Source organism: Sapajus apella, unplaced genomic scaffold (assembly GCF_009761245.1).
Source record: "Sapajus apella isolate SASKATOON/1434 unplaced genomic scaffold, GSC_monkey_1.0 scaffold230, whole genome shotgun sequence".
Taxonomy (NCBI): domain Eukaryota; kingdom Metazoa; phylum Chordata; class Mammalia; order Primates; family Cebidae; genus Sapajus; species Sapajus apella.
In genome coordinates, this window is record NW_022437170.1 from 280937 (window position 1) to 294065 (window position 13129).

Consider the following 13129-nt stretch of genomic DNA (forward strand, 5'->3'; position numbering starts at 1 on the left):
CCCTGGTACAGAGGGGATGACCTAGGACCAGCACCCACAGCAGGGAAGCCAGGTCCTGGTAAAGGTGGGATGACCCAGGACCAGCACCCAGCACAGGGAAGCCAGGCCCGGGTACAGGTGGGACAACCCAGGACCAGCAACCAGCACGGGGAAGCCAGGCCCAGGTACAGGTGGGATGACCCAGGACAAGCACCCAGCACAGGGAAGCCAGGCCCAGGTACAGGTGGGACAACCCTGGACCAGCACTCTGCCTACTCCATTGTGCCGAGAAATACAGAACTTGGTCTGATAAGCATCAGTTCTTCCCAAAAAAACCTACTTCCTAATCTTCTACCCCTGAAACTATTAGTTGCCTAAGAATCTCATAGAGCCTAATCTTTACCAACTAAAAAAAATCCTGCAGTGAGAAAAGCACACTCTCGACATACTGCTAGAAGACCACCTGCCACTTATAGCAGATTTAAAATGGGCACATTCTGACAGGGTGCGGGAGCTCACACCTGTAACCCCAGCACTTTGGGAGGCCAAGGTGGGTGGATCACCTGAGGCCAGGAGTTCAAGTCCAGCCTGGCCAACTTGGTAAAACCCAATTTCTACTTAAAAAAAAAAAAAAAAAAAAAAAATTAGGTAAGCGTGGCGGCATGTGCCTGTAATCCTAGCTACTCGGGAGGCTTAGGCAGGAGAATCACTCAAACCCAGGTGGTACAGATTGCAATGAGCCAAAATCATGCCACTACATTCCAGCCCAGGCCACAGAGTGAGACTCTGTCTCAAAAAAAAAAAAAAAAAGGCCAGGTGCAGTAGCTCACATATGTAATCCCAGCACTTCCGGAGACCAAGGCAGGTGATTCATAAGGTCAGGAGATCAAGACCATCCTGCCCAACATGGTGAAACCCCATCTCTACTAAAAATACAAAAATTAGCTGGGTATGGTGGCGTATGCCTGTAGTCCTAGCTACTCAGGAGGCTGAGGCAAGAGAATCGCTTGAACCTGGGAGATGGAGGTTGCAGCGAGCTGAGATTGCATCATTACACTCCAGCCTGGGCAACAAGAACGAAACTCTGTCTCAAAAAAAAAAAAAGCCAGGCGCAGTATCTGACACCCATAATCCCACACTCTGGGAGACTGAGGGGGGTGGATCACCTGAGGTCAGCAGTTCAAGACCAGCCTGGCCAAGATGGCAAAACCCCATCTCTATTAAAAATATAAAAATTGCCGGGCGCGGTGGCTCAAGCCTGTAATCCCAGCACTTTGGGAGGCCGAGGCGGGTGGATCACGAGGTCAAGAGATCGAGACCATCCTGGTCAACATGGTGAAACCCCGTCTCTACTAAAAGTACAAAAAATTAGCTGGGCATGGTGGCGCGTGCATGTAATCCCAGCTACTCAGGAGGCTGAGGCAGGAGAATTGCCTGAACCCAGGAGGCGGAGGTTGCGGTGAGCCAAGATCGCGCCATTACACTCCAGCCTGGGTAACATGAGTGAAACTCCGTCTCAAAAAAAAAAAAAAAAAAAAATATATAAAAATTAACCAGGTGTGGTGGTAGGTGCCTGTAATCCCAGCTACTCGGGAGGCTGAGGCAGGGACAATCGCTTGGAGGTTGCAGTGAGCCGAGATTATTACACTGCACTCCAGCCCGGATTCCATCTCAAAAAAAATAAAAAACAAAAAATGAATAGACACATTCTAACATAGGCTTCCCGTCCAACAAACCAGGCCAAGAAAACAGACATGAAGGCAGGGTTTGGGGAAGAGTCACTGCAGTGTTATAAGAAAAGTCAAAACAATAGCCGGGCGGTGGCTCACGCCTGTAATCCCAGCACTTTGGGAGGCTGAGGTGGACAGATCACCTGAGTTCGGGAGTTCAAGACCAGCCTGACCAACATGGAGACACCTCATCACTAAAAAATAAAAAATAAAAAAAAATTTTTAAAAAGTCAAAACAATAAATATCCATCAATAAAGGAAGTAACAAACTATCATAAAACAATGAAAAACAGTGACATATGAAGCGCTCCATAAGACACTAAGTAAAAAAAGCTGGCCAGGTGCGGTGGTTCATGCCTGTAATCCCAGCACTTTGGGAGGTCAAGGCAGGTGGATCACCTGAAGTCAGGAGTTCGAGACCAGCCTGACCAACATAGTGAAAGCCCTCTCTACTAAAAGTACAAAAAAACTAACCAGGAGCAGTGGTGCATGCCTGTAATACCAGCTACATGGGAGGCTGAGGCAGGAGAATCGCTGGAACCTGGGAGGCAGAAGCTGCAGTGAGGTGAGATCATGCCACTGCATTCTAGCCTGGGCAAAAAAAAAAAAAGAAAAACGCTGATGATACAACAGTATATATAGCGTAATCGCATTTATGTGAAATAAATATACCTACACGTGCATTTTTTTTTTTTTTTTGAGACGGAATGTTGCTCTGTCGCCCAAGATGGAGTGCAGTGGTGTGATCTTGGCTCACTGTAACCTCCGCCCCCTAAGTTCGAGCAATTCTCTGCCTCAGCCTCCTGAGTAGCTGGGATTATAGGTGCCCACCACCATTCCTGGCCAATTTTTTTTTGTATTTTTAGTAGAGACAGAGTTTTATCATCTTGGCCAGGCTGGTCTTGAACTCCTGACCTTGTGATCCACTCGCCTTGGCCTCCCAAAGTGCTGAGATTACAAGCGTAAGCCACTGCTCCCGACCTACATATTCATTTTTAATGTATGAATGGGATTATGGAAAGCTTTCCACTTTCCTTTTCTTTCTTTCTTTTTTTTTTTTTTTTTTTGAGACAGAGTCTTGCTCTGTCTCCAGGCTGGAGTGCAGTGGCAGGATCTCTGCTCACTGCAACCTCCACCTCCCGGGTTCAAGTGATTCTTCTGCCTCAGCCTCCCGAGTACCTGGGACTATAGGTGCAAACCACCACGCCTAGCTAATTTTTGTATTTTTAGTAGAGACGAGGTTTCACCATGTTGGCCAGGATGGTCTCGATCTCTTGACCTCGTGATCCACTCGCCTCAGCCTCCGAAAGTGCTGAGATTACAGGTGTGAGCCACTGCGCCTGGCCAAGCTTTCCACTTTCTAGCCGAATATTCCTAAGCTGAATGTCCCTAATCAGAAATCTCAAATCTGTAACTTTTTGAGCACCAAAAAGACACTAAAAAAAATACTAACTGGAGCATTTCAGATTTTTCAATCAGATATGCTCAAAACTCGTTTAAGTATAATGCAAATATTCCAAAATCTGAAAAAAATCCAAAATCTAAACATTTTAGTCTCAATCATTTCAGATATGAGATACTCAACCTGTACTTAGGATGTACAAGAATGAGAATTTATTAGTTTTTAAAAAAGATTTTTTGATTTGGGGGAAAGAAATCAAACTTGAATAGGCTTGCAAGAACCAAAAATGATGTCTTTTAAGTCTTATTTCTGAGACACATTTAATTTGAATACATTCAAGAAGGGTCACAGACACCCAAGTGTCACCAAGTGTCCCATCCTGGAAACCAGGAGATATATCTTCTCACACCTTGGGAGCCTAATTAACTACAGTCATGCCCCCAAATAATAATGTTTTGTTCAACAGACTGCATATACGATAGTAGTACCATAAGACTAAAATACCACATTTTTACTGTACCTTTTCTACGTTTAGATAGATACTTTCATCATTGTGGTGCACCTGCCTATAGGATTCAGTATAGTAGCACGTTGTACAGGTTTACACCCTAGGAGCAACCGGCTACACTGCGGCCTAGGTGTGGAGTAGGCCATGCCATCTAGATTTGTGTAAGTATACTCTATGACGTTTGCAAGATGATGGAACTGTCGAACGACACATTTCTCAGACGATATTCCTGTCACTAAGCGACACGGGCCTGTGCTATGTGATGAAAATGAGTCGCTGTCAACACACTAAAGACACGGCATTTCTCCTCCTCAGCCACGGCACGCAGTGCGCTAGCACAAAGTCAGGCGGCTTAAGCTACTGGAAGAAACACCAAAAGCAGCTCAGAATGTACTCACCTGGTATCTTCCAGTGTCACCTGACCTGATTTTTCATCCACTACAATCTTACAGTGATCTCCAGAGACCAGTTTATTGCTGGGGAACGAAAGGTCACAACCTAAAAAAGAGAGAGTGGGACAACATGGGATATGATTGTGGGAACTGTGACCACTACTGCCCTTTGCTTTACTGAAGTATGTGGTTCAAACTCAGGATCTCCATTGCACATATGTAAAAACACACTTAACCAAGCAACGTATAAAGACATTTTAAAAGTATTTAAGTGCTAACCCAAAGTAAAGGGGCAAGGACTATGTCCTGAACCTTTCTGAATCCCCATCCTCAAGGACACTCATCAACACCTTCAGCTACACACAGACTCTTAAATGGCAATTTTACAATGTGCACACATACACAGCTAACCTGGTAAGTATTACTGGAACTTTAAAAAAAACTCAGGGGCTTAAGTAATTCTTCAGTATCTTAATTTAGTCCTGAATTTCTTTTCTGTGTAAACTTAGGTTTCATAAATCATCATAAAATTGAAGCAACACAGTCACAGAAAAAGTGACTGAGCCAATTGTTTATAGGCATACGTACACACATAAGAAAATGCATCTTATATGGCCGGGCGCGGTGGCTCAAGCCTGTAATCCCAGCACTTTGGGAGGCCCAGGCGGGTGGATCACGAGGTCAAGAGATCGAGACCATCCTGGTCAACATGGTGAAACCCCATCTCTACTAAAAATACAAAAAATTAGCTGGGCATGGTGGCGCGTGCCTGTAATCCCAGCTACTCAGGAGGCTGAGGCAGGAGAATTGCCTGAACCCAGGAGGCGGAGGTTGCGATGAGCCGAAATCGCGCCATTGCACTCCAGCCTGGGTAACAAGAGTGAAACTCTGTCTCAAAAAAAAAAAAAAAAAAAAAAAAAAAGAAAATGCATCTTATATACAGGGATGCATTTGTACCTCAGTACAATAATTCTGTCTTCATTAAATGCATGAGGGAAAATCCTCAATACTTGCTCTCTCCTTAAAAGAACAAAGGCTTTTTAATATCTCATCATTAACCTTTACTGTTTCATGTAATCTCTAAGGATATATAAAGATACTATAAGACACCAAAGGCCATTAAAAAGCAAAGGATGTGTCCAGGAGACAGTGACCATGCAAATGTTCTTTTCCAAATGTACCCATAGAATGACAACCTGAATCGGCTACAGCCTGAGCCTTGCTCCCATCACTGACCTACTGGTGTGTGAATCGGAAGGCTCAATATCGTTAAGATGCCAGCTCTCCCCAACATTGTTTCATAGATTCAACGCGATTTCAATCAAAATCCCAGAGGGCTTGTAGAAACTGACAGATTCTAAAGTTCATACAAAAAAATGTAGGATAACCAAAGCAATTTTGAAAAAGAATGAAGTTGGAAGACTCACATTACTTAACTGACTTACCATCATGCTATAGTAATCGATACAGTATTGCAGTCATGTGTAAGGATGGGCAGACAAAGACAAATGTAAAATCTAAAACTATGAAACTTCCAGTGGAAAAGAGGAGGCGAAAATCTTAGTGCCATTGGGTCTGGCATGGACTTCACAGATAGGACACAAAAAGCACAAACCAGGAAAAAAAATGATAAACTGAGGTTCATCAAAAGTAAAATCTGGGCCAGGCCGCAGTGACTCATACCTGTAATCCCAGCATTTTGGGAAGCCAAGGCGGGCGCATCATGAGGTCAGGAGTTCAAGAGCAGCCTGACCAACATGGTGAAACCCCGTCTCTACTAAAAATACGAAAATTAGCTGGGCATGGTGGCACACGCCTGTAATCCCAGCTACTCGGGAGGCTAAGGCAGGAGAACTGCTTGAACCTGGGAGGCAGAGGTTGCAAAGAGTGATCATACCACTGCACTCAGGCCTGGGTGACATGAGTAAGACTCCATCTCAAAAGAAGAAAAAACACTTTGGGAGGCCGAGGCGGGTGGATCACGAGGTCAAGAGATTGAGACTATCCTGGTCAACTTGGTAAAACCCCGTCTCTACTAAAAATACAAAAATTAGCTGGGCATGGTGGTGTGTGCCTATAATCCCAGCTGCTCAGGAGGCTGAGGCAGGAGAATTGCCTGAACCCAGGAGGCGGAGGTTGCAGTGAACCGAGGTCGCGCCATTGCACTCCAGCCTGGGTAACATGAGTGAAACTCCGTCTCACAAAAAAAAAAAAAAAAAGGATTAATAGCTCTTTAGGAAGACAAGATTGTTGCATCACTTCCTACACGTTAACCAGGCTTTCCATTTTCCCCCAAATAATGTCTCATATGTGGCAGGCACATCGTTGCTTTAAAATAATCAAGTTCTGGCTGGCCACAGTGGCTCATGCCTGTAATTCCAGCGCTTTGGGAGGCCAAGGCAGGTGGAACATTTAAGGTCAGGAATTCAAGACCAGCCTGACCGACATGGTGAAACCTCACCTCTACTAAAAATACCAAAAAGGTCAAGCACAGTGGCTCACGCCTCCCAGCACCTTGGGAGGCCAAGGTGGGTAGATCACGAGGTCAGGAGTTCAAGACCAGCCTGGCCAACATGATGAAACCCTGTCTCTACTGAAAAAATACAAAAATTAGCCGCCCGTCATCCCATCTACTCAGGAGGCTGAGGCAGGAGAACTGCTTGATCCCAGGAGGTGGAGGTTGCAGTGAGCCAAGATCACGTGCATCACTGCACTCCAGCATGGGTGACAGAGGGAGACTCTGTCTCAAAAAAACAAAAAAAATTAGGCTCGTATGGTAGCACACGCCTGTAATCTCAGCTAGTCCGGAGGCTGAGGCAGGAGAATCACTTTAACCTGGGAGATGGAGGTTGCAGTGGGCCAAGATCATGCCACTGTGCCACAGCCTGAGTGACACAGCAAGACTCTGTCACAAAAAAATACATAAATAGGCCGGAGACAGTGGTTCAAGCCTATAATCCCAGCACTTTGGGAGGCCGAAGTGGGTGAATCATGAGGTCAGGAGTTCAAGACCAGTCTGGCCAATATAGTGAAACCCTGTTGCTACTAAAAATACAAAAATCAGCCAGGCGTGGTGGCACAAGCCTGTAATCCCAGCTCCTCGGGAGGCTGAGGTGGGAGAACTGCTTAAACTCCGGGGACGGAGGTTGCAAAGTGCCAAGCTCATGCCACTGTACTCCAGCCTAGGCGACAGAGCAAGACTATGTCTTAAAATAAATAAATAAAATAATTAAGTTCTACAACTGTGAGCAACTGAGTGTTTGTATCCCCCTAAAATTCATATATTTAAGTCCTAATCTGTAGGGTGGAGATCCCATAAACACCGAGGCAGGAGCCAAAAGCCTCAGCCTATTTCCATATCAATAAGGAAGAAGAAAGTGACTAGAACTATAACTGTGGTAGTTATTAGCTATTCATAGGTAATTTCAGTTAATCACAGGTGATCTTAATTCTTTTACTAATGCCTCTCAGGTCGGAAGTGTGAACCTGGGGTGACACTGTGAAATGAATGACCCTAAGGCAAGCTGCTTTAAGCCCTCAGTCCTGCCTGAATAAGGACTGCTGGAGGGCGCCTTGGCTGAGCGACAGTGCCAGTGCTGGGAAAGCGCTTACTGTTTAGCCAGCTAGGGAAGGAGACGTCCAAAATAACTGAGACGTCTCCTTCCTTGGAGGAGTCAGGGGAAAACTCCGCTTCTCCAAGCTCTTGTGGTAGGTCTGACGCTGTCAGATAGTAGGCCCACAGACATCCAGGGGCCTAATTATCTCTGTGTGATGCTGTGCTTCAGTGGCCACGTTCCATGTCAATCTCATGTTCCGCTCCTGCACCTGTTTTCTTTTTTCTTAGAAGAGATCATCAGGGCCGGGCGCGATGGCTCAAGCCTGTAATCCCAGCACTTTGGGAGGCCGAGGCGGGTGGATCACGAGGTCAAGAGATCGAGACCATCCTGGTCAACACGGTGAAACCCCGTCTCTACTAAAAATACAAAAAATCAGCTGGGCATGGTGGTGCGTGCCTGTAACCCCAGCTACTCAGGAGGCTGAGGCAGGAGAATTGCCTGAACCCAGGAGGCGGAGGTTGTGGTGAGCCGAGATCGCGCCATTGCACTCCAGCCTGGGCAACAAGAGCGAAACTCCGTCTCAAAAAAAAAAAAAAAAAAAAAGAAGAGATCATCAGTAAAAGTAACATAAATCTTAATGTCTGGTTCTTTCTTAAGTACAGAAAAGTGCTGCTGCACTAGACTCCTCACCTCATCTCGGCTGCTGAAAATTCCTGAGCCCCTACCTGTATGACACGTGATGTACTTGACCCTATCACTGCCATGCCCTGCCCCCAGGCACTGACCAACAAGGCCACGCCCTACTGACACCCTACCTTCCCTGTCCCCAGCTGTGTACTCAAAGTCAGAATGTGCTGACACTCGGGGCCACTGGAGGACTCCGAGATTTGGTTGGCAGTGGACCCCCGCGCCCGAACTCTCTTTTCTCTATCTCTGTGCCTTGTGTCTTTGGTCTCCACGCCAGCAGAGAGGGGCTCACAGAACCCTGTAGGACTGGACCCAATGTGACTATTTGGAGATGGGGCCTGTGAGCTGATAAAGGTTAAATGAGGTTACTTGATGTGAATCTGCCCTCTTTTTTTTTTTTTTTTGAGACAGAGTTTCGCCCTTGTTACCCAGGCTGGAGTGCAATGGCGCGATCTCGGCTCACCGCAACCTCCGCCTCCTGGGTTCAGGTAATTCTCCTGCCTCAGCCTCCTGAGTAGCTGGGATTACAGGCACGCGCCACCATGCCCAGCTAATTTTTTGTATTTTTAGTAGAGACGGGGTTTCCCCATGTTGACCAGGATGGTCTGAATCTCTTGACCTCGTGATCCACCCGCCTCAGCCTCCCAAAGTGCTGGGATTACAGGCGTGAGCCACCGCACCCGGCCAAATCTGCCCTCTTAAGAGGGGACATAGAGACAGAGTCCTCCCTCTCTACCATGTGGCGGCAGAGCAAGAAAGTGCCATCTGCAAGCTAAGGAGAGAGCCCTCACCAGGAACTCAATCTGCCAGGACCTTCATCTTGGACTTCCCAGCCTCTGGAACCATGAAAATACATTTCTGACCAGGCACAGTGGCTCACGCCCGTAATCATTAACACTGTGGGAGGCTGAGGCAGGCGGACTGCCGGAGCTCTGGAGTTTGAGACCAGCCTGGGCAACATGGTAAAACCCTATCTCTACTAAAATAGAAAAAATTAGCTGGGCATGGTGGTGTGTCCCTGTAGTTCCAATTACTTGGGAGGCTGAGGTAGGAGAATTGCTTGAACCTGGGAGATGGAGGTTGCAGTAAGCGGAGATCATGCCACTGCACTCCAGCCCGGGTGACAGAGCAAGACTCTGACTCAAAAAAATAAATAAATAAAATAAAATAAATGTCTGGTGCTTAAGCCACCCAGAATGCAGTACCTTATGATGGCAGTATGAACAGACTAGTACAATAATCTTTAAGCTTGTGCTGGCAACATTATTTATAAATTCACTAAGATCATTCCTATTAAGGAAAAGACAGGCCAGGCAATCCCAGTACTTTGGGAGGCTGAAGCGGGTTGATCACGATATCAGGAGTTTAAGACCAGCCTGGCCGAGATGCTGAAACCTTGTCTCTACTAAAAAAAAAAAAAAAAAAAAAATTAGCCGGACATGGTGGCAGGTGCCTGTAATCCCAGCTACATGGGAGGCTGAGGCAGGGAATTGCTTGAACCCGGGAGGAGGAGGTTGCAGTGAGCCGAGTTCACACCACTGCACTCCAGCCTGGGTCACAGAACAAGACTCCATCTCAAAAAAAAAAAAGGGAAAAGATAAACTCAATGACTTATTTTTGCTCCTTGTCTTAACATGTATGTCCTAACATGTAATAACATGTACGTTTCAATAACAATAGCCAACATTAAGTGCTAACTCTAAAGTTCCCTCTAAACAGTTCGTGTATAATCTCATTAATTTCTCAGACTAACTATGAAATAGATACAAAGGCACAGAAAGATATGCTGTTAGCCCGAAGTTATGTGTTGACGGGTTTGTCAACACACATAATTTATCTCTAGAGTCTGCTCTTCACCAAACCTCCTAGTCTATCAGGTAAGGACAAAGGGAAAAATCCTCAAATGCTTCCTCTTGTCTTAAAGGAATAACTTTGATATCTTGTAATGATATCTAAATACCTTAAAGACGGGGTTTCACCGTGTTGGTCAGGCTGGTCTTGAACTCCTGACCTCAGGTGATCCTCCCGCCTTGGCCTCCAAAGTGCTTGGATTACAGGCGTGAGCCACCATGCCCAGCCTCTAAATGATTTCAAAGTTGTAAAACAAACTTTAACTTGATACTGGAATTTAAGACTGCCAAATCTCCGAAAAAAACAAAACCAGGTTGGACACAGTGGTTCACGCCTGTAATCCCAGCACTTTGGGAGGCCGAAACACATGAATCGCTTGAGCTCAGTTGTTCAAGACCAGCCTGGGCAACATGGCAAAACTTCGTCTCTACTGAAAATACAAAAATTAGCCAGGCATGGTGGCGTACGCCTGTAGTCCCAGCTACGCCACAGGCTGAGGCAGGAGAATCACTTCAACTGGGAGGCAGAGGTTGCAGTGAGCTGAGACTACACCACTGCACCCCAGCCTGGGTGACAGAGCAAGACTGTATCGAAAAACAAACCAAACAAAAAACAAAAAACATTTCATGCTGTGGGTAAAGGAAAAAACAAAAAACAAAAAACAAAACAGATGCAAGCATATTGTAAGGGGTAAAATTAACCAAAAAAAAAAAAAAAAAAAAAAAGGCTTCTAAACAGCAAATATTTCCCATCCTCACTCCTTTTTAAAGCATAAAGTCAGGCTGGTTGCGGTGCCTCACACCTGTAATACCGGCACTTTGATAGGCCAAGGCAGGTGGATCACCTGAGGTTGTGAGTTTGAGACCATCCTGACCAACACGGAGAAACCCCGTTTCTACTAAAAATACAAAATTAGCCGGACTTGGTAGGGCATGCCTACAATCCCAGCTACTTGGAAGGCTGAGGCAGGAGCATCACTTGAACCCAGAAGGGGAGGTTGCCGTGAGCCGAGATCGCGCCCCTGGGCAACAAAAGTGAAACTCCATCTCAAAAAAAAAAAAGGTATAATGTCAGAATGCTAATTTATTAATTTTCAAAGTAAACGTTTTTGTTGACATGACCAGTGCATTTTCCTCCCCGTACAAAGGCTACAGGGGAAATCACACTACCAGATGATCCCTTAGGAGCATGGAGGCAGTGAATGCGGAGGGTGAAGGAACTTCCACCGACTTTGTTCAAGTTCTTACCTTTCCAGGTTCATTAAGTAAATAAATATTTAGGGGCTGCAACTTGAGATCGGTTTTAATGTAGACACTACAGCTGTAAGTTTCCCTCTGAGTACTGCCTTGGCTGCATCCTAAATACCTTTTGGTGTATTGTGATATTGTGCTGTAGCTGGCGTAGAGTTAGAGCCTGAACAACATCATTTTATAAAAGAAAAAGCTGTTTTTTAAAAATAAGTTGTAACGGCTGCCCCATTCTCCTCACAATAACTGCTAGCCTTGGCTAGTGTAAATAAAACTGCTAGTTTGCTCTAGCCACTATGTAAAGCTGCTTACCTTTTATTATCAGTAACTGCCAGAATTGCTAGCCTTTGCTTACCGGCAATTGCCAGACTAAGCAGCCCAAACTAATGCCATCTTGGCCCCTGCGACTTGTAATAAGTAACTAAGGTCTGTGATTTTCCACCTTACCCAGATAATGTGTAAACAAACGTTTATCTTGATTTCTGTAAAAACACTTAAGTAACAAACGGAATGACAAGAGACCCCCTGGCCCCTGGAATATCCGGAGCCCTCGTCTCCACCCAGGAGATGATTTACAGAATCCACTAGCCCTCGGAATGTCTGGAGCCTTTTCATCCCCATCCCCACTCCTCACCCCCACTCCCAAGGTGGTTTTTCGGGTATAAAAAGTCTTGGCACCCTCCTTTCAATGCCACAGGTGGGAGAGACGTGAGTCCTCCGTGGTCGCCGGAATAATAAATGACCCTGCAGTCTGGCATACTTTTGTCTTGGTGCTAACGTTCTACGCTCGGTCCGGTACAACAGTATTCTACTTTTGTTTCATTTGTCTCGAGATACTTTTAAAGGTCCCCTGTGAGGACTTCTCTGACCCATCGGTTGCTTTAAGGGTGGGGTGTTTAATGTCCGCCTATCTGTGAATTTTCCACTTTTCCTTCAGTTACTGATTGCTAATTTCGTTCCACTGCAGTCAGAAAATATACTTCGTACGGCAAGGAACGTGGCAGTGCTGCATTCTGGAGGACACACCAACACAACCAGTTCACAAAGTTGTAACGAGGACCAAATGAACCGCACGACTCACGCGCGCGGACACCCGGGTAAACAGCAGCTCGGACCATCCGGCGAGCACCCCGCAGCCGCGCCCCAGAGGCCCGCCGCCCACGGGTGGCTCAGCCGAGACCGCCCCGCCCCGCCCCGCCCGGGCTCCGCACCTCGTCTCCGCCCGATGGTCCACTCCGGCTTCCTCAGCAGGACGTGCGGCTCGCCCTCCTCGGCGCCCAGGCGCAGGAGCCGCCCCCAGGGCTGCGGCGGCGGCGGCTGCTCGCCTTCCTCGGGCCGCTCCATCGGGATTCACATCTGCGGAGACCCCGGAAACGCGCGTGGAGACTCCCGACCCCAGAGGCCGAGACTCGGCGCACCCCCGCCCCGCGGGCCCGGCCCGGCCGCCCGCGCCCACGCGGCCCCGCGGCCCCCCGGCCCGGCCCGGACGCCGGCGGGCGCCCCCTCCCACGGGCGCAGCCGCGTTCCCTGTCGCCGCCCAACGCAGCGCTCTCGCCAGCCGCGCTCACCCCCGCCCCGCGCCGAACCCGGAACCGGCTGCGCCGCCGCTGTCAACAGACATAGCGGCTCCCTCAGCTGATCCGCGGGGCGGGGCCGGCGGCGTCTGCGCCCCGCGATTGGCTGGCGGCGGCGCCCACCGAGAGCGGCGGCTAGAGCGGCGCCGGGAGTGGCCGGCGAGGGTAGGCGCGCGGGGGCGGCCATCTTTGATCCTGGCCG

The 13129-nt window shown here is 47.6% G+C and overlaps 1 protein-coding gene and 1 long non-coding RNA gene across 13 annotated transcripts in view; one reads left to right on the forward strand and one right to left on the reverse strand.

Moving 5' to 3' along the window:
• The window catches only part of LOC116544766, a 451-nt gene extending 274 nt beyond the window's left edge, over positions 1-177 (forward strand). The window contains exon 3 of the long non-coding RNA XR_004266027.1: positions 65-177. This is a non-coding gene — a long non-coding RNA (uncharacterized LOC116544766). The remainder of the gene's footprint in view (positions 1-64) is intronic.
• Positions 1-13129, reverse strand: part of CHFR (checkpoint with forkhead and ring finger domains) — a 45663-nt gene extending 32534 nt beyond the window's left edge. For 7 of the 12 annotated variants that reach the window (XM_032271357.1, XM_032271356.1, XM_032271355.1 and 4 more), the window contains exons 1-3: positions 12922-13028; positions 12565-12709; positions 4018-4117 (exon numbers count right to left, since the gene is read on the reverse strand). In XM_032271357.1, coding sequence (XP_032127248.1) covers positions 4018-4117; positions 12565-12697 — 233 coding nt within the window. In that variant the 5' untranslated portion in view covers positions 12698-12709; positions 12922-13028. Of the gene's footprint in view, positions 1-4017; positions 4118-12564; positions 12710-12921 lie in introns of all 12 variants that reach the window. The other 5 variants (XM_032271354.1, XM_032271352.1, XM_032271351.1 and 2 more) reach the window with 1 other exon arrangement.